The 21,265-nt window shown below is 48.8% G+C and overlaps 1 protein-coding gene across 2 annotated transcripts; it reads right to left on the reverse strand.

The window, feature by feature from the left end:
* Nucleotides 1-2: 2 nt before the first annotated feature.
* Nucleotides 3-17,999, reverse strand: PHC1 (polyhomeotic homolog 1). Of its 2 annotated transcripts, XM_063356572.1 has the most exons (15): nt 17,896-17,999; nt 13,750-13,906; nt 13,020-13,130; nt 11,566-11,643; nt 10,639-10,788; nt 9,532-9,687; nt 7,931-8,429; nt 6,841-7,601; nt 4,594-4,741; nt 4,277-4,485; nt 3,560-3,674; nt 2,862-2,970; nt 2,043-2,193; nt 1,216-1,447; nt 3-910 (listed from the first exon to the last, which is right to left on the reverse strand). In XM_063356572.1, the coding sequence occupies exons 2-15, from the start codon at nt 13,861-13,863 to the stop codon at nt 756-758; spliced, it is 2,988 nt and encodes a 995-aa protein (XP_063212642.1). In that variant the 5' UTR covers nt 13,864-13,906; nt 17,896-17,999; the 3' UTR covers nt 3-755. The 2 variants fall into 2 exon arrangements, with proteins under 2 accessions (XP_063212642.1, XP_063212650.1); XM_063356580.1 differs by lacking the exons at nt 9,532-9,687; nt 17,896-17,999 and having other exon boundaries at nt 13,750-15,886.
* Between the last annotated feature and the right edge of the window lie 3,266 nt (nt 18,000-21,265).

Below are 21,265 nucleotides of genomic sequence, written 5' to 3' on the forward strand. Positions count from 1 at the left end.
TACTCAGGATAAATCCTCCTCTGACTGGTTCAAAGAAGAGCATCTGGAGTGAACAGCTGCCGCAACACTTTGTCTTCACTCTGCATCTCTACAGGAGACAGTAAAGCTAAGGCAGCTCCTATTGCCACGGGCCTTCAAGTTTGGTATGCATGCTGGAATGGCTATTAAACCCAATTTATGAACAGCCTTGGGTTTTGTTGGGTTTTTTTGTTTTAATTTTAAGAGTGGGACAGCAGCAGCCCCTTTTGATCAAATTCTTGTTTGTCCACCTCTGTCACTTGGAATTTACTAGCTCCCCTTCCTAAATGCCCCAAGCAGAGCTGCTCCCAATGTCCATGTGGGGCAGGCTCTTCCTATGCCTCAAGTTCTGGCACAGCAAGATTCAAAACTAAGATCTAGCAGACCTGCTGTAGCAAAAAAGCAGTGAAGGCAGTTCCCTTTCAGAAGGCTGCTAGGACAGAAAGAGGAGCCCTTCCTGTCTTTACGTGGTATACAGGAGCGGCATATTCAAAATCAGGAAGAAAGAAAGATGTTTCAAGGCTCCAGTTGGGAGTTTTCCTCCCCCTTGTAGCACCATTAAAAGACCAAGACATGGGCTTGCGCATGGCAGTTTCAATCAGTTAAATTCCTTCTCATTCTTCTTGAATGCAAGACCACAGGGGACTGTCCCATTCTTCCCCACCACAACAGGATTCTCCAAAGCTGACAGCTGCCCTAGGGTCAGAGCAAAAGTGAGACCTCTGGCTTCAAAGCTGTTAGGTCTCCTTGAGGACATTGATCTTGGCACAGATCTTGAGAGCCGGTCCCAGCTTGATGTTCATGGCACTCATGAGGTGTTCCTCCTTCAGAAGCAACAGGGCCTGGCCATCGATTTCCTGTGACCGAAACTCCTCAGCAATCTCCTGGCACCCTGTGAAACCAAAAAAATAACACTGAGAAACAGGTGTGCCCTGGGCATTTCCCTTGTTCCTACTCTTTGGACCTCTGGCAGGTACAGAAAGCACAGTAGGAATCTAACCAACCTTCCTCCCCACTCTACTCCACTCTCCACCTGAGAAGTACAAGTCATTCATCTGTATGATGAGTTCAGAAACGTGTACAAAAGTACAATAAAAGCACTAGCTACCACTGACACTGCTTTCTGTCCAGAAAGAGAGCAACAGATTTCTCCATGCTACCGGATCACAGGACTGCAGGAGAGGATCTCAACTTCACCTTGCAGTGATGCAATGAACTCGTACACTTCTTCCACACTCCAACGACTGGGATTGCTGGACAGGAAGACTGGGTTGATGCCATGTAGATCTGGGGTAGGTGGGGCCATACTGGAGTTTGCCAGGTCCCTCTCTCCATGACTGGCCCTTACTGACAGGGGTCCTGGCGATGTAGGGGACAAAGCTTCATCATAGCTGGAGTTATCAGAGCCTCGACTTGAGTCTTCCTGGCCCTACAAGCCCATAAGAAAGAAATAAAACAAAAGGTGTTTTGTAAGAAATCCACAATTACTAGGTGCAAAACAAGACACTGGAAACGGCAGAAGTTGTCCCAACAGTCAGGGACAACTGGCTCAGGCTGTTGGTCCAAGGGCAGCTGATACAAGAGCTCCTTAATGCCAAAAGGGATGACTTTACTCTCGCCTCCCTTCCTCTTCCTTCTCCCCATCCTCCCCCAGTCCATTCCTCTTCCTCATATCAGTGCTGATGCTCATTTTATTTTTCTATAATCTGATTCACATCATTTATGTGGAAGAATGCTAATCAAACAGGAAAAGAGGACTATTTCCTACCACAGCCATCAGCTGTCTTACGCACCGAGACCTGAGACACAGGCAGGAGTGAACAGAATAAGTACAAACGTGACTCCACTTTTTGCAGTTGATGAGTGATTAGAACAGTTCCCTGTGCCTTGTGTAACAACTGTGTCAGTGTGCACTTGGCACATCCTGTATGACTGTCCCCACTGTGAGAAACTGGTACATCCAGCAGTGACAACTGTTACACTGAGATCTGCCTTGACAGAGGCAGACAGGACTATGTCCTTACCCTGTGGCGCTTGCCCTGGATCTTTGTTCGAGCGATTTCAGAGCTGCTGCGACGTGGTCCCCGTCGGCGCACACGAGCATAGTTAGCTTCCTGGAATTCCTTCATCTTCTTTCTCTGTAGCCGAAACTGATGGCTGCAGCTGACATTGTACCTCAAATGGGTAGAAGCAGAGCAGGAAGTTAGGAAACAGCAATTATCTAAACCTACTGCTTCTCCTTACTCTAGATGGGGATAAAACTCCTTTACCATGAAGTTCTGTTCCTCCTCCTTCTAAGACTTCCCCTTGGAAGGAACCAGTCCAGACTTCTGACACAACCAATATTTGGACACCAGAGTCTTGATCTAACATCTGAAGGGTCAATTAAGTCATTCCCCTAAGGGAAAAAAGACCCATAACAAGCACTCTGCTATCAATAGGAGGCAGCAATGACTAACTTCTCCTCATTTCTTTTCCCCAGTGCTCCCTTGTGTCTTTGTCTAGTACCAATGCGGCAGACAGCTACCAGTATGCAATTCGTTTAGTCAGTCAAGTGTACCTTTTACTGAAGAGAGGTTTTTTGGAGCCCAAGAACTTCCCCCTTCCCATTTTCTTTTCTGAGCAAGTCAGAAATCCTGTTTACGCTCAACACCACATCCACCTCTCCAGACCTAGAAGCATTCACAAAATATATAGAGTCCTAAAGAATCTCTGTGGCCAGTGCATCCCATGGAGGGAGAATCAGATGTATTGAAGTGTTGTACACTACCTAGAGAAGGGGCATGTGCCCAGTTCCAGAGAATGTATAGTCAGAGCAAAGGAAGATTATGTCTTGCTATTACCTTTTAGCACAGGTCATGGAACAAAACCTCTTGGAGCCACGGAACTGGGTTGCTGGGGCATACTTTCCGCAGTATTCACACTTCAGCAAGTTTGCTTTCTTATCAAGCTCTAGTGAGATAGAGAGATACACACCAATTGATGATTTGAACTGAAGCAGATCACACACAATGATTTCCCATTCCGCTACTATTCCTCTGAACAGACAGATTCCATGCACTATTCTCTACCGAATCTACTAAGCAGTTAGCTTGGGGAAGAAGCTGCGGGAAGAGAGGCAGAAGCTCCACTAATTAGGACCACAGGATATTGAACAGAGCAGTTTATTGCTCCTTGTCAGTACCACTTTACTGAACAAGCCAAAAATAGCATATCCCTCATATCCTACAAGGCTATATGGGAGATCTCCATCACGGCACTCTCTGCTGTGTCCACACATCCTTCACAGCCTCCAGAGTCATTGGAGACAGGTACATTTCAGATTCTCCTGCTTACTACTGACACAGGGTGTGTTAGATCACATTAACAACAAAGTATTGTATTCTGGCACTCAAGAAAAGGCGATCCTAAGTCCATAGCATGAGTCTCTAGGGATTTAGCAGGAAGGGATGTAAGTCGTAATGCATAAAGTTAGTAAAACAGCACCAGAGAGCAGAAACTTTCAGTAACACTAGCTAGGCCTCCCGGTGCTGAAACTCACCCACAGAAGCACTGTCCCCTCCTGGGGAATTGCTGGACAGGTTTTCACTCTGGCCAGAAGGAGCCTCTCCCTGCAGCGGTTTCTCAGATTCTTTCAGCAGCTGAGAACAACCCACCTGGACAGGATGAGAAAGAGTTGGGCCCATCAGTAAAGGCTTCTCTGTGTCCACCAGTCTCTGCAAGGTATATGCTGCTCACATCTTATTACAGCTCTGAAGAATCCCTCTGCCTACTAGGAAAGGAGAGATGCTGAACAAAGTTACTGCTATTTCCTGACTCACAGGCTTGGCGGTTCATTCAAAGATCACCAAGTACTATCTGCCTTGAATATCCTGCAATTCCATGTAACTGCATTTCCTCCTTATTTGCTTTAACTTCACTCGCTGCTTGTTTAAAATGCAGTGCATCTTTCCTTCACTAAAAATCAGAAAGAACCTTCTGATAATTCCTGCATAAATTATTGCTTTGGGGACTACTGAAAGCAGTTCCCATCACGCTTGCTTTACTCCCTCCAATCCACTCTCTTTAATACGACCACTTAATGCCTTTCTTCATGCATGGTACCTCCTTCCTTTCCCTTTCTCTTCATTGTACGTGTCCCAGGCTGAAAAAAACTAACTTGGAACATGGGGAAAAAAAACTCCTGTTCAAAGATGGAAGCCCACCATCCTCCCAAGAGGGTGTTACACCTCCTTCCCCAGCAGCAGAGAATCCCTACCGGAAAGGGCTCTGCTCCTTCCTGGATGACAAAGCCCTCAATGATGTGTGTGAGGATCTGGGGCTTGACGATGGCTTGTGGCGGTTTGGAGTCTCCCATCTGACGTGACACCATTGCCAGGTTTGGGGTGGGAGCAGCAGTGGGGGTGACTGATGCTCCTTCACTTGAGGTGGTATTTGGGGTTGCAATGGCAGCAGGATCAGATTTATCTGGAAAGTTAACAGCACAAGAGTCAGTTACTTTTGCTCCATCTACTTCAAATGGAATGCAGATTGGCTCATTAGCACACACAAGCAGAGCTCTTCTTTGTACCTCACCTCCAAGGCCACTCTTCTCCTCCATGTTTTTGGGGCTGTCTGTCACAGGAGAGGACCTGGCAGGCAGAACTGCAGTGACACTGGGTGATTCCTCCTTCTCCTCCTCTGACTCTGCTTTGCGCTTAACTGATAAGGTCTGAGACTTGCCCTGCATGAATAAAGAGGAATACGTAAGCAGAGAGAGGAGCCCCAGAGCAAAGAACAAGACAGAATGCAAAGAACAAGACAGAATGAAGGCAAAAGAAAGACGCATCCTGCTCCATCATACTAATCTCCGGCCTGGTTCCTTCTCCTGGAAATGCTTCTACCTCCTTCACAGTATATAACCTCTACTTAGGAACATTTGCCTAGCAGGGAGCAAAGCTACATGGATCAACATGAATTGCGACATTCATACAATACCAAGACAGTGTGTGAACCTCAAGGGATTATTCCAGGAAGAAATAGAATGGCAGTCACCCAGCAGTTTCCAAACAGGCTCTTGGCTAGATCAGATCAGTGTCAATGGAGAGTCAAAACGGGAGGGGTAACATGTTGGATGGGAGCAGAATTGTCTCTAGAAATGAGACAAATCCTGTGACTCCTTCCTGAAGAAGCAGCCAGAGTTCAGAAACAGTCTCTCTGGATATCTGAGCTGGAAAAGTGCTGTCATCCCAGGGATTTAGGCAGGCCCTCGGTGGACAATTCAGAGCAGCATGGAAGAGGCCCATGGAACATGAGCCATCTTTGTTTTCCTCTGCATAGCCTGTTACTAGAGGATCCTCTGAGGCCTAGAGTCAGTGGCTGGTACCACATGCCAAGGAGTCTCAGACCTAGAGGTATCAACACCTAAGGAGCAGAGGGGAGTTCAGTCTTCATGGCCCAGTCAGTTCTCATCTCTCTCTTGAGAGACAAAAAAGAAGCAACAAATGATTTGTATTTGGTTTATGTGGCAGAGTTTTGGTAGCATGGGGGCTGCAGGGCTGACTTCTGTGAGAAGACACCAGAAGCTGCCCCATGTCCAACAGAGACAGTTCCAGACAGCTCCAAGACAGACCCACCGCTGGCCAAAGCTAAGCCCATCAACAATGGCGGTACCACCTCTGTGATAACATATTTCAGAAAGGGTAAAAAATACTGCATAAAACAGCTGGGAGAAAGGAGTGAGAAACCGCCCTGCAGACACTGAGGTCAGTGAAGGAAGGGGAGGAGGTGCTTCAGGCACTGGAGCAGACATTCCCCTGCAGCCCATGGTGAAGACCATGGTGATGCAGGTTGCCCCCCTGCAGCTCATGGAGGACTCCATGCCAGAGCAGGTGGATGTGCCCTGAAGGAAGCTGCAGCCCGTGGAGAGCCCATGCTGGAGCAGGCTCGTGCCAGAATGTGTGGCCCGTGAAGAGGACCCCACATCTGGCAGGACTTGTGACCCCATGGGGGACCCATGCTGGAGCAGTCTGTTCCTGAAGGATTGCACCCTATGGAAAGGACCCATGCTGGAGCAGTTCATGAAGAACTGCAGCCTGTGGGAAGGACCCACGTTGGAGAAGTTTGTGGAGGACTGTCTCCTGTGGGAGGGACCCTACGCTGCAGCAGGGGACAAGCATGAGGAGGAAGGAGTGGCAGAGTAAACGTGTGATGAACTGACCGAAACCCCCATTCCCCACTCCCTTGCACTGCTCAGGGGGAGGAGGAAGAAGAGTCAGGAGTGAAGCTGAGCCCATGAAGAAAGGGGAGAGGTGTTTTATAGATTTGTTCTTATTTCTCATTATCCTATTCTGATTAATTGGCAATAAATTAATTCCCCTAAATTGAGTTTGTTTTGTCTGTGACAGTAATTGGTAAGTGATCTCCCTGTCCTTATCTCAACCCACAAGCTTTTTGTTGTATTTTCTCCCCCTGTTCCATTGAGAAGGGGGAGTGATAGAGCATCTTCGTGGTCACCTGGCAGCCAGCCAAGGTCAACGCACCACATCATTGTTAAATATGATATTTAGTATGACAGATACCTCATTTCAGGCATGGTCTCAGTCTCATCTATTTAGTTCCTGCAAGACTTTGAATGATAATGTGGAAGAAAAATGCTTGTAATCAGTAACCCCAAGGGCTGGATTGGAATTAGTGTTTTCAAGAGGAAAAAGTCTCCACATCCCTTTGCCAATACCTCTTACCCATCCCATCCCACTGACCTGGGCCTGGACTGCGATTGGTGTCCTAGGAATGAACAAAGAGAATCCATATGTTATTCTCCTTCTCAATGGTATCACTTACTGGCAACTGGACAGACTGCATGTAGAATGCTGCTGGCATCTGAGCCACAACTGGAGAGGAGGCTGGGCTCTTCACCATATGGGCTGTGCCTTGAACTTGTGCCAAATTCACCCCTGTGGTGAGAGAAGGAGCTTCCTGTGAGGATGCAGGAGCTGAAGACGGTGACGGGGAAGCAGCATGGGCTTGGGAAACAGGCTGGACAACGGCTGGCATTCCCCGGGATGTCGGCACTGCTGCAGCAATCTGAGCCAAACCCAGTGCTTGGGCTTGGCCTGAGCCCTGCTGCCGAGTACCCACCACCTGCACTGGGATGTGTGGTGGAGGCTGCTGTGTTGCTGACATTTTGGCTGGCCCAAGCTGAGGTGGTTTGATAGGGGTAACCAGAGATTTTGACTGAATTGGAACAGGCGACTTGGTGGCTGACTGGCAAGGACTGTCCTGCTGGAGCTGCACAGGCTGTGGCTGGGACTGCAACATAGGTTGCACCACAAGGGTCTGAGCCTGCTGCTGGTTTTGAGGTGGAGCCTGCTGCTGCGGAGGCTGAGCTTGCTGCTGCGGTTGGGTCAGAGAGGGTGCTTGCTGCTGTTGCTGCTGTTGGGCCAGCTGGAGATGGGTGGCTGTGTGGAGGAGCTGGGACTGGCGGTGCTGGAACTGCTGCTGGTGATGAATGGCGATCTGCTGCTGGATCACCACTTGCTTCTGCAGGTGGATCTGCTGCTGCTGCTGGATCAGCGAGTGTGGCTGGATCTGTGTATATGTGGCTATACAAACATGGAGTGGGAAAAGAGCAGACCACAAAAGTTAGCTACAGTGCAGCTGGAAACAACAACAACAAAAAAAAGGCAGGCAGCCACTGTAGTGGTTTGAGCCATTAAGCTCCAAAATGACTGACAGCTTACTGGCAGAGGACATAGGGGACTAAATCAACTTCTCTTGCTAATAGAGAGGAATAAGCCCTAGAGAGACCAGTCTCCAGGAGCACAAAGGCTGGGAGGCGTGTTGGAAAATCTCTCACGACTCTCTTCAAATGCCACTCTCTTGCAAATGCCCAGTGAGCTCCAAGAGAAGGAACAGGGAGGTCTGCATTTACCTGAGCTGATCAACGTCTGGCTGGGTGCTGGTGTAGCAGTCCTGGTCAGGTTCATGCCCACCGTTTGTTGTCCACTGCTGTCCGTTTCGCCCTTTTTCGTGGCTGCATTCTCTGTCTCCGTCTGGCTTCCCTGGCTGACAGTCACGGCCTGGGCAGCTGCTACTGGCAATGGCTGAACCACCCCTGTGCCTTTCCTTTGGCAACTGCCAGTGGCGCCTGCTGAGGAGGTCTGGCTCAATCCCGTTGAGGTCTGGCTCCCACCACTTGCCACCACACCCCCAGAGACACCATTGCTGCCTGCTGCCCCCTGGCTTAAGTTGAGGGACTGGCCTGCGCTGCCGGAGGAGGCCTGAGCCACCACCAAGGTCTGGCCCGTGCTGGTGGCCTGTGGTAAGCCCGAAGCCTGGGAGCTTCCCGGTAGAGCTGCCTTCTGAGCAGAACCTTGGAGGGGGACATTCGTGGCTGAGGTCTGCTGGCTCCTCACAGCCAAGTTCTGCACCTAGAAACACACATACAAAACAGAGTCTGTTTGCTTTACGTACATCACTTGCTGGAATTTTGGCAGAGAACTCATAAGCACCCAGCGCTCATAAGCGCATAAGCGCATAAGAACTCATAAGCGCTCTACTGGGATACAGGCTAAGTTGATGCTTCAAGCCTCACATGAGGAGGTGGCTAACACTGCAGGGCTAAGCTCACGTGTGGCCCTCCCCAGGAGACACATTACCCTGAACTCCCTCCTGCCCCATCTCTGATGGAAGTTAAAGATCTCGTGGCACTTTCTGACTGTGAGGACACCGCCATTCTCTGAGGCACGGGACAGCCTTCAGACTTGCCTGCCATGCACTTGTATTGGGAGGATCCAGTTTAGCACGTCTCTAAAAGTGCTGAGAGATGCTTTTTAAACACCAGTAATTCCTTTTTGGCTTTTTGTGCCACCTGCCTCCTCCCTCTGTGCTGGGCTTTCCACCCAGTAGGCCCACAGATTTACTCATGGCCTGCCGCCCTTCTGATTTCAGCAGTTCCTCTGCATTTTGGTGCTGCCATCCTCTGTGTTTACTCCCCCTCCAAATGCAGTGTTATCTTCAAGTTTGATCATGGCTGACTTTCCTTCAAAGAAGGTGTTCCAGACAAGAAAAATATGAAGTAACTGGAAATCCCAAGAATGACTGGGATGCCATGGCAGCTCCCTGACCTAGAGAATTACTTACAGATTAATGCAAGAGCTAAGACCTCATGGCCTGTTTGGTCTTTGGCATCTTTACAACAACAAACCACGTGCAGGAATACTACCACTGGCAAAGACTCTTCACTGTAGAGTGACTGAAAACTGGACATAGAACTCAACAATTCTTTTCACACAGATGGGACTGATCCAGCCTGTGGCTCACCTCAGAAATTTTAAGAGGAAATGAATCCCATCTCTGGAGGCAAAAAGCAAACATGAAAAAAAAAAAATGGTGGTAAGAGAGAACAGAATCTCCTGCCTGCACAGGGACACAGGCTGCAGGTAAAATAGAGCTAATCTACTACACAGGACAGCTGGAGACAAAGACCAGAGTGCGGGGTGATGGAGAGCAGGGGGAGGGGGTGTCACTGACCTGGTCTGTGTCTGCAAGGACCCCAGGAGACTGAGTGGGTGGTACCTCCTGCTGGACAGCGGCCACAGCCCCGTTGGGCATCAGGATGAGTTGGGAGGCAAGAGGCACATTGCGGCCCAAGGTCCGGTTTACCTGCAACAGGTTCCCCAGCTGTGGCTGTTGAGGGAGGGTCAGATGAAGTGGAATGAAAGGAACGGAGGGAAAGAGAGAAAGAAAGACAGCGAACCACAAGCAAACAGATTACAAAGCAACGCCGGGCTGCAATGTCACACATTGCAAAACCCCCAACCCTCTCTGCACTGTAACACTGAACGTAACCCTCAGGAGCAGGAAACTGGGAACAGTTTCCTTATGGAGATAAGCACTCTTCTATCAAACATGGGCCTGGGCCAATCCCACAGACTGACCAAGGCTGGCTAAAAGACTGGGGTATCATTTAATTTTCAGATGTATATCTGGGACTGGTTGAGAAACAGTGATAAAATACATACACCCAAGACCAGGGTTACTTGAAAAGAAGGGGATAACAAATCTGTATCTAAAGTCAACTGAGTTGCAGAAAATATTTTTCAAGTAGGTAACCAAACTGACTATAGTCAAGCCTAATGTTTTCTATTTACAGTACTTCAAACCAATTAAAAGGATGAGATATTTGTTCATGGTGATCTATGTTTTGAGACTTATATTCCTGAGCTCAGCAGTGGTAGAAGAGACGAAGTAACCATGTATCTGTCCCAGCATTGAACCAGAAGAGTGGCTTTTTTTTCTGTGAGCTATATTGAAGTCTAGGATATATCTTTCACATTTACACTCTAGTGAGAAGTGCCATGGGATCTTTAACATCTATGCAGAGCAGAGAAAAACATGGTTCTTGATGATCTCACCTGAGACACACAATACAAAGCTCATCTACCCTCAAAAGCTGAGCCCAGAATCAAACTTGTGATTTCAGGGACAAGAGCTTCCCCATCTGAATTTAAAATATCATGGATACAATATTCATCATCCCTAAAACTAGAGTTAGTCCAAAGGTGTTGGTAATCCCAAGCAGTGAAACGCTGAAGTGGGGTCCATGGTCAGGACACATTTTGCATATGCATCTCTTACCCGGAGATACATCTGGGCCTGTGACTGGTTGAGAGGTGGTGAGGTGGTATTCCCAAGGAGTACAGACTGCGTCAGGGTTGTGGCGCTGGGGGAACTCACGCTCTGTGACCGACTGATCAGCTGAGCAGCTGATGTGGTGGCTAGGTTGATCTTAAAGTAGAGAAAAGCCACAAATCATATATGAAGAGATGGAGGCAAAGAAGTACAAATTCGCTTACTGGGGTACAGCCAGAACAGACATTTTACAGTTTTTTCCTGTATCCCACAGGGGACCACAAAGAAAAAAATTCCTGTCTTAAGGGGCTACACAATCTAACGTAGCCAAAGCTCAGGGTGCTAACCTCATTTGTATGCTGAGCCCGAGTATCACTGTTAGCATGCAACTGCAATAAGAGATCCAACAGAAATACATCATTTTTTCCAGCCTCTCAAGTAAAGGAAAAAAAAAAAAAAAAACAAACTACGAAGTTCTCTCTACTCTACCAACTCTACCTACTTTTTGAACAAATCCCAGTTCCTCAATACGCACTACAAAACCAGACTTCCTCTCATTCAACAAACTAATTACTCTGCCCAAGAGAAAAAGAACATTCCCTTTCAAGCTGCTTGTGATTCCTTCTCCCTCTTAGAAGTCCAGATTCTTTTCTAATCCCTGACAATGTATCCCCAAAGCCTCAGAGATATTAACGCCTGTCTTTTCAGCTAAGAGGCCTCTCCCCATCAGAAACCTTCTCTGGTCTCCTCAACCCCCATCCATAATGATAGCACCCCAAACCCTCAAAGTTGTCTGCATCTTGTGGATTCCCGGCATTCTTAGAAGCTGCGTTTCCCTGGCTGCCTGCCTTCCTAAAAGACAAAAGAGGAGACAGAACAAGGCAGGGGATGGGAGGGAGGCTTTGATATGTGCATGAGGGAGCAGTTACTTACAGAGGCCTGGGTGGTGGTGGTCTGTTGGGGCGTGCTGGTGTTGGGGGAGCTGGCCTGTCTACTGGCTGCAATTGTAGCCTGCAAGAGAGATTGATAGAGAAATGGGTACCTGGAACAAACTTTTCAGTGCAGTCCAAATATTTGGCTTTGTCAGAACACCTAGTCCTGTCATCATTTTCTCCCATTCCTGACAACAGGAGCACAATCTAACCACTACAAATCCCTGCCATGCCCTACAAATCAGGTAGGGCAGCAACTCAGCAAGGTACCTCCTCTTCTTCAACCAGTTCAGTCCTATATAGTACCCACATCAGTGGGCGACAGACCCTTACAGTGCGTGACCTCCAGTCCTTCCACCCAGGGGTACATACCCTACTGTTCTCCCAGCTTGTCATGCTACACACTGCAACGCTCATCCTGATGCTGCAATCCATTCTGTTAACACCCAGAGGTCCCCCACAATATTAGCAATTTGCTGTGTGAGTTAGGCAGTTTAGTAACAATGCAATAATAGCACTCCAAGTAACAAATTTGAGATTACAGCACATATGGTTCGTGGTGGAATGTTGTTAGATTCCCCCCCTCCCCTTTATGATCCCATGAGAATGGGATCTTCTCATGAGCTTAGTTAGTTTTATAACTAAGATTTGTGCAAAACTGGTGAGAGGATTCTATTCCCTCCATGCTATAAAACTGCAGGTAGGGATTTGGAGAACAACTAAATCCTGGACTAACAGCCAAGGAGCGCAGCTACTGCTGGAGATACTGTTACAGACAGAACTGTATTCACATTACATATAATTCATCTTCAACTGATGATAAAGTCTTGCAAGTGAGGAAAGTTGCTAAAAAAAAAAAAGTAAAAAAAAAAAAAAAAAATCACTCAACAATTATACCTCATAATATATCTTGATTTGTATAAACATGTCTCAATTAAAGAAACACCCTCCTGCCTGGACAAGATCTATCCCAGATCTCTCTGGCTAGTAACTGGTAAAGAAAACACAGACTACTAAGTTTCAAGACATAAAATTCGGAGGATACTGCCTGAAATTCCACACACACGAGACCATGTTTATTCTCAGGGAAATAACAATCCATGGTTCACTTTAAGAGTTTTTAAACACTGCTGCATCCACTGCTGATTTAACCATCCATCTTTTATTTAAAGAAGGTGCAGGGGCTAGTCATAGGCCTCTAAAGTGCAAGTTTCCTTACGGGGATGCCGAATTTTATCTTCCCCTGCTCTGTCCCTTGAAAACCAAATGAATCTTTGTATCAAGCTTCCCGTTTATGAGCTGTTTGTATTACCTTTAAACAACGTGTTTAGGGACTCGTTGTCTAATCATGGGTCAGGAGGACCTTGGTGCACAAGTCACCGTATAAAGAGAGAATCTCTGGATCTTCCCCGGAGAACGATCCAGTTCCTCTCCTTCTGCCCCTTGGCAACTCACCTGCTGGACAGCAGCCAGGCTGTGAAGCTGGGCACTGTTAAGTTGCTGCTGGAGCATAAACTGATGAAAGTACTGGGCTGCATTGGGCTGTCTCTGGAGAGCCTGCAGGGCCTAGAGAAAGAGGAAAACCCAATTGTCAAAAATAGTGTGCCCTTGAAATGTGATTAGAGAGAGCCGTGAAGAAATAAATAACAGCCATGAGACCATCCCTAGGCTCCATGAAAAAAGCAAAGTCGCTGGATCGGCACATCAAAATACGTAGTACAGCTGCAAATTTGGTAAAAGACCGAATCACAGGTGTATTCCAGAACAGCAGGAAGCACGCTTGCAAGACTTTAATAAACTCCAGGAATTTGGGGACGTGCATGCTCAAGCGGGCAGACAAGTATTCCAGTATAGTATGTATATGGAGTATATGCATATAGAGAGGAACTGGAATGATAAACTGAATTACTTGCTCTAGAAAAGCAGGCTGAAATGAATCTATTGGATCACACCACGGATTAAATCTAAGAGGCTGGACACTAGAGGAATGACCTATAAAACATGAAGCACAGTATCAGGCTACAGGAAACAAAGATCAGGCCTAGCACAATAATTTCTAAATCTGAACACATGGCAGTCCTTCGGGCACGCTCCCACCTTGACACACAACTCAGAACAACAGGAAAGGACTCACAACCATCTTCCACTGATGTACATCCCATCTCAAAATAAAACCGCATCTCACCTGTACTGCCTGTCGCTCATAGAGAGACATCTGTGATATCTGAGGACGCGTGCTTCCTCCAGAACTGGAGCTCCCGCTGGTGGAGCTGGAGTTCTGCTCACTTTCGGTCTCCATGGTGACAGGATCCCAGGAGATCAGGCTGAGACGGACTCCAGATCTACATCGAGAGAACTGGAAACTAAGTCAGGCTGGAGAAAGAATCAAACCACATTTCACTGCATTACACAGCTTTTTTACTGAAATACCCCAGTACGAGGCTCCTTGCACAGCTTTGCTACAGCAACGGGACTGGGGATGCTGGGGTTCTGAAATCAACCATAAATTCCAGTCACAGTTTAAATCTTTTATTACCACAGTCAGAAGACTAACACAAACGTTCTCATATTTTTATTGCCACGCTAGAGTTGGAAGCTACAGCATCCCGAATTCTTAAAAAGGCAGCAGAGTAAAGGTGCAGCTGTAGCTCATTCAGGCAATCCTTTGGTTACAGACCTGATCACCTTTCTCTCAAGGCTAGTGAACTGAGGCGAATTGCACTGTGCTTCCAGTCTCCCTCTGCACTTTGGCAGCTTTCGATCCCCTCTTCTTCCAGTCCCACAAGAGGTATAATTATCCTACAGCTCCACTGCCCTACTGCAGATATACCAAATCGGACCCTCCTTCTCCCACTTTAGCCCCCTAGCCTTCAACTGTTTCTTTCTTTGATCACAAGGACTTCCAGCTACTTCTTGTGCCTGACAGATCATAGCTTGACTATTAGCCTGGAAGCTGGTATCTGTGGTGGCGCGTTGCTTTCAGGAGGAGCAGAATTAGAAATAGAGTGGATGAAGGATTCACTGGCAACACTTGTGTCAGAAAACCTGCTGAAGAGGTTATGCAGAGCCAGAGAGATCTTCCAGCAGAAGAAAGATGAGTTGCAGTGAACTGCAGGACAGAGAAAGGACTGGAGAAGGCTTTCATCAGCCCTGAGAAAAAGAAGCAAGACTGAAGAGAGTTGTAAGCAGAAGAGTAACACATCAGGATGATGAGGAGTTTCCTGCAGCAAGAAACATGGGCTGTACAGGGAGTAGCGGTAGGAGGGATTAGAGGCAGAAAAGGGAAAGCACAAAAGTGATTATTCAATGGAATTCCACTGAAAAAAAATTCAATCTTTAGAAGGATATCATTCCATGTAAGATTAAAAAAAAAAAATAATCTGAGAGTCTCAATATCACTGACAGCTTGTTTATTTCCAAAACAACAGCTGGCTGCCCTGCAACCTACCTGAGACACCTCTAAATGAGACCCCTAGGCTTCCAGGATCCCACAGCACCAACACAGCCTCGGTATCTAAACCTTTCAAATCCAGAGATTTCAAGCTTCACATCCTTCACCAAACACAAATTTTCCAGATGCGCAAACAAACAGACCAGCGCAGCAGAAAAGGAGGTGCAACAAGTCTCGACGAGACAACTTTTAAAGTTCTGGAATAGTGTTACGGGCAGCAGATGATTTTAAAGTAGGGCAACAGCATTAACACTGCAGACAATGGCTGGCTAAATCAGGGAACTGCTGCTCCAAACCTGCTCCTCAAAATCTGGAAAATTCTATAACTGACACAGAATTGATGAGCAGATAGCTGCTGCTCCAGTCCTGTCTTCCCCACGCACCTTCACCTCCGCCCTCAAGTCCTGCCAACGCATCTCCCTGCTAATCCAAGACTGGCTTCCTGCGCTGCTTCAGCAGTGGCCATAAGTAATCCCACCCTGCAGCCATCTCCTCCTTAACCGAGACACACCCCCTTCTAACTGGCCACTATTTTCTTCAGGCACAACTCTATTACAGCTAGAATCGTATGCTCAATATGCCTATCCAGACCACAGAAGCTCTGGAGAAGACAATTACCTGAAAGATCTTCCCAGGCTGCAGCAACACAAAAAGTAAATGAAGCCTGAAAATAAATAAATCGTGAAGGAAGAGAATACAGACTTCTTAAAAGAAAGAAACTGTTGTAGATAAATGAAGTACTTAGAGTGCGGTTGACATGCAAGTCAGAGTGAAGTTACACACATTATTACACCACATTGCCTATTAGCTCAGCTACCATTAGGAGACAATTTCTCTCAGCCCCGCCGTGCAGGTTCCTCCCAGCATTTACCTTGCTTCTGGTGCTCACTTAGATCAACTTGTTGACTTAGCAGAAAAGCTACCCTAAATGTCATTTTCTGCCAGATCAGTGAGTTGAATTAGTTCACTTGTGATACTGCCAAGTGCCAGCAAGAGAGAAAAGAAGGTAACTAACGTTCAGCTTAGCTGTAGCACATACCCTTACCCTCAACAGTTGCACCAGGAGAAACCTGGCTTCTGACTTGGTGCTCTGCTCCACTAATCTGTTTCCTCAGTTAACAGCAGCACTCATTCTTAAGATTTCCAGCATTTTTGTTGGAATCTTCTTAAAACTGGGTCCTAGCACAAATGGAATCCTACTGAAACACCTCTGGGACGAGAGGCATCAAAAAAATTTGGTCTCCGTGCAGGCAAAAGCCCTTTTTGGGGCATGGATAGAGAGGTATACTCTCCCTTTGCAGGAGGGCGGTAAGAATTTTAAGTCACTCACAGCAAACTGAGTTACCCAGCAAAAAACCCTTTCCAAACACAAAAGTGAAAAGTGACAAGGCACAGTATCTCCCCAAGCAAGTTCATCTAAGGATGCAGCTCCATGTTAGTGTAATCTGATCCAAACACAGGCTATTCCCACACAAAATGACATGGATTGCACCCTCTCCCCTCCTCCAAGAGCATCTTCCAGCACCCTACTCTTACACAAATCTAGTGATCGCTGGGATATCAGATCACTTGACTCAGCTAGCTGCTCCATGAGATGGATAGCCTACTAAAAATTATTAAAGGATGGGTTTTCCAAAAGATTGAGTTAACCAACTCACTTGCAAATGTAATCAGTAGATCCTTAGCGAAAAAAAAACCAACGAGGTAACAACGTGGCCCTTACTGGAAATTAACCTTTGAACAACAGTTAAATTGAATTAAGCCTAACAGAACTGCACCCCAAAAAGGCAGACACAGAAAGATACAAAAGCCTATTAACACCATGGTAGGAATGACAGCTCAGCAGAAAGGAAGGGAAGGAGAAGGGAGAAAACTAGCTCCTAGAGCAGTACGAGCATGAGAATATTGGCCAGTCCAGAGTCTAACCCATGCCGCTGACCTCACCACACACCAAGAACACCACAGGTGGCCCATCTGCAAGTTCCTGACCTTTCTCAACTGCAAGAGTACCGGAGTCAGGCCAAACAGCTACTCTAGTCACTGAACACTAGGTAGAAGGTAGAAAAGTTTTACTTGCTCACTCCATCCATTGCTCCTGCACTGCTGCCTGCAGAACATTTTCTAACCTTACAACTGGTTTTGTCACTTCGTCCTCGAGGGGGTAAGTTAGGGAGCAACAATTTGCACAGGTTTGAACACAGGTTTTGGGGAGAAAAATTAGCAACGGGGCCAGCAGCACACTCCCCTCTCTCTTACTGTAATTTTCTACCAGGGGGTCTCCAAGCCACGCAAGCAGAGGCGTGAAGCTGCCGGGACACGTTAACTCTGCTGCGGGATGCTCTGGGAGCAGCAGCCGGCCCGGCTCCCGAGAGCCCAGCACCCTCCCACCACCTGCTACCCGCACCGCGGGACCGCTCCGCCGCCCGCCTCGCCCGGCCGCCGGCGCCGCAGCCGCCCGGGAGCGGGGAGGCCGGGCGGAGGGTGTGGGCAACGCGACGGCAGCCCCCCGGGCCGCCGGTAACTCCGGCAGCAAAGTTAAGCCGACAGAGAGAGTGCGGGCGCCCGTGTGCGCCCTGCCCGCCCGCCAGACGAATGTACCGTGCAGGCAGCCCCGCCGCGGCGGGAGGCGGGGACCCGCCGCAGGATGCCCGCCGCGGGGAGCTAAAGAAAGGCGCGTGTTTAACACCCGACCACCGGCGGGGGGAGCGGCGGCTGCCCAGGAGGCGGGAGCGGGGCTGCGAAGGGGGCAGTTGTTCCCGGCTGCTGCTCCCGGGGCCGGGCCGGGCAGACAATGGCTGCTCCGCCGCCGCTGTCAACTTCCAGCCCGCCCCGGGGAACTCTCCCACGCCGCGGCCGCCCGCGCCCCGGGCCCGGCCTCACCTGCAGCCGCCGCGGCGCTGCCGCGCTCCGCCGCCGCCGCCGCCCGCCACCCCCCGCCCCGCCGGGATCGCCCGCCCGAGGGACCCGCGCTGCCGGCGTTACCGGAGCCCCCGGGCCGCCGCCGCTGCCGCCTGACACGCCCCCCGCGTGCGGGCAGCCAGGCCGGGCCCGGGCCGGGCGGGGCGGGGCGGGGCGGGGCGGTGCCCGGGGGCCCCGTTGTCGGGGGAGGGCGGGGCCGGGGGCGTTACCTCGCGGCGGCTCCCGGCGGGCCCGGCCGAGGCCTGGCAGGGCAGGGCAGGGCAGGGCAGGGCAGCCCGGGGGGGGGCCCGGCGCAGCCGCGAGGGGCGGGGCGGCAGAGGCGGAGCCCACGCCGCGCCCTGGCCGGTGCCGCTCCTCCCCCCCCCTCCCGCCCCCCTCCCCGGGTTTTTTTTCTCTTTTTTCTCTTTTTTCTCTTTTTCTTTTTTTTTTTTTTTTTAAATCTGGGCCTTTGGGGCTCCCCGCCGCTCCGTCACTTCCTTCCTCGCGACGCTTCCGGGCACGTGACTCCCCCCTCCCCCGCGCACCGCTTGCCGTTGCCCTGGTGACGGCAGCCGGGGCCTGGCGCGACGCGGGTGCGGGAACGCCGGGGCTGGGGCCCGGGCCTCTCCGCGGCCCGCTCCGCTCACCTGCCTGGCCTCGCCGGGGAGGGGGAGCTCGGTACCTGGGTCGCGGCCTCCTGCCGGGCCTGCAGGTGAAGGGGAGGGGCGGCACCAAGGGGCTGATGAGCATCGGAGGCTGGCTGTGTTGTGGCCCCAGGGCGTACCTTGCCACTCACAGCGGGTGCTCTTGCCGGGCGATCGGTCCTTCTGGACACTGGCAAACCTTGATAAGCATTGGTAGTTTTATGTAGGTTGTAAGGTGTTTGTCTTAGTACCTGGAACAAGCCTTGGTGAACAAAAAGGACACAGCGGTAATAACGGCGGCTGGGAGGTTTTCTGTCGTGCTCACGTAGAGCGCGTGGAGAGGTGCACAGTGGAAACCTGCATGAACAGTGTGAAGAAACCCAAGTGCCAGAGCTTGCTGGCACCTTTTGGAAGAGAAGTTTCACTGTACAGGCACTTGGGCCTTGCTTGCCTTGATTACTCTTAAAGAACATCAGTTCTGCTAGTTGCCTGACTTTGGCTAAGAGTGGTCAAATATGGTAAACTTACTCATTTGTAACAATAAGTGTTGTAGTCAGCGTGACTGTTTCTAAGAAAATGAGAAATGCCCCATCGGGTCAGACCAGTGTCTCATTTTGATAGAGCTGGTGAGTTTCCTTTACATATGATGGCTCATGCACCAAGGAAGGGTGGGAAGAAGCCAAAAAAAAAGTCAGAAATTTATCACACTCCATCTACCTATAAAAGGTGCCGAAGCTCAAGCACCATTGAGGCTGTGAGCATCATAAATTCTCCTGCAAATGACATGTTTGAGCTTCGTGTTGCAAGAACATTGCATCTGGCTTGGTAATTAAAGCGATGGACTATCGGTTCACAGGAGATCCCATTCCATTGACTTAGAATCACAGAATATTTGCTGCTGCCTGAAAAGCAGCAAAACACACTGTACAGGAGAGTGTTTGGGCTGTTACCAAACACACCTCCTCTAAATGCTGGGGGTTCTTTTTTGATGCAAATGGAAAAGTGTTTGGATGATTCTCTTTTAAAAAAAAGAAAAAAGCTATAGGAGATATTTAAGGCGATTCAAATAAACGTAAACGGTCAGATAGTGATCAGAGGAACAATGGCAAGGCGGGGAACCCAGCCAACGTAATCCCTGTGAATCTACCTCTCCTAAGCCCCTGAACGACTGGATGAACGACTTGTCCCTTGTCCCTTGCAACAGGGACAAGGACAGCCCTTGTCCCTGTTGCAAAACCCACTGAAGTCGATTCTAGGGAGGAAACTCTCTCTGGCATCTATGCAAACGAAGGGGAACGACTGCAATAAGGAGGCTTTAGGACTTTACTGGGGTATGCCTGGGGAGAGGGATGTCGGAATTGATGAGGAGAATTTGAAGATTTACAAGACTATACTGGTATGTTTGGGGTAAGAATCACAGCAGGGAAATGGAGGGATCAAGGTGGGTCAGAGATAAGTGTGGGAGAATGAAGAGAAGAGAGGGGTAAATGAAGCTGGTCAAATGCAATCAGTATGTTTGGGCAAGTTTTACACCTGATCACCACAGTCTGTACTATATTCCTAATAAATTATCGGAATTATTTCCTGTATGATTGTGTTCTCTGTTGTGTGCATGTGTGTGTGTGATCCAATAACAAACTTAGGCCTTTCTAGCCAGCAAGTAGGATGAGACCATCATACCTAGCACATCCCCCTGCTACTACTGGTGGGATGTGAAACGGAAGTAACAAGCTCCCACTCGTCTCCATTGGCCCAGGAAGGAAGGAAGCCTCCAGATCTTTCAGTCCACCAGGTTCAGCTGCCCTTAATACTCTTCAAAGAGAGCAGGTGCACCTGGCCAATATCTACAGTCCATTCCCCCTTCTTCTACTCCCACATCCGAGCGTGGTAGTAGGGATGTTGGAGGATACATCACAACCTATTCCCTTTGGTATAGACTGGTTTTCCATTAGTTTTCTATGAGCTTTTTTATCCTGCTGATATTATTGGCTCCCATAACTCCTGTAGCAGTACCTTCTTACAGTGTTAAGTACATTTTGTTTGTTTTAAATTGATTATCAACTATTTTTATCACGTGCCCCCAGCCTGCCATGGAAAGATTTTCTGAAGAACAGTTTTCCATTCACTTTATCCACTGCCTTCGTTATTTTTGCAAATTCAAATCCCTCATCTGCTCACCAAATTCTGTTCATTCTGCTCACCAAATGGTGGGATCCCAGCCTTTTTTTGTGTCTCCTGATGAAGCACTTCTTTCATCCCAGAATTGTTGTCACTGAGGCTCATGCTACAATTTGTTAAGAGTGGTTTGCAGGGTCTGTCTGGAAACCTGTCAAGCGTTATCCCTAAATACAACCCAGGATTCATTCCATATGTAGCATCGCTTGTTCGCATTTTAGGTGCAGATCTTCCCAGCTCTAGGTTTCTCAGCAAGAAGTAGTCCATTTTCATTCCAATGACTTTTTTTTTCTTTTTTTTTCCCTTCCATTCTAACCCGTTTTAGCAAAGCTGTTTTGCTGGAGAAACGGCATCTTGCAGAGCAAGCCACAGAGCGATGGTGACACTCAGCGGCCCTGCAGGAAAAGCGCACCTTCTGTGTTCACGGTTTTTTCCAATTTTTCGGGAAGACAGTGGTAGCAAATGAACCTCACACACAGGTGAATAAACAGCGTTGCTTAGCATAAGGATGAATCTGCATACTGCACCACACA

This window comes from Chroicocephalus ridibundus, chromosome 1 (genome assembly GCF_963924245.1).
Source record: "Chroicocephalus ridibundus chromosome 1, bChrRid1.1, whole genome shotgun sequence".
Lineage (NCBI taxonomy): Eukaryota > Metazoa > Chordata > Aves > Charadriiformes > Laridae > Chroicocephalus > Chroicocephalus ridibundus.

Coding starts and splice junctions, on each gene's coding strand:
- PHC1 (XM_063356572.1), bottom strand. CDS start 13,863: ATGGAGACCGAAAGTGAGCAGAACTCCAGCTCCACCAGCGGGAGCTCC. Junction 13,131..13,749: donor ATGAGCGACAGGCAGTACAG/GTGAGATGCGGT, acceptor CTCTTTCTCTAG/GCCCTGCAGGCTCTCCAGAG. Junction 4,486..4,593: donor GGAGAAGAGTGGCCTTGGAG/GTGAGGTACAAA, acceptor TTAACTTTCCAG/ATAAATCTGATCCTGCTGCC.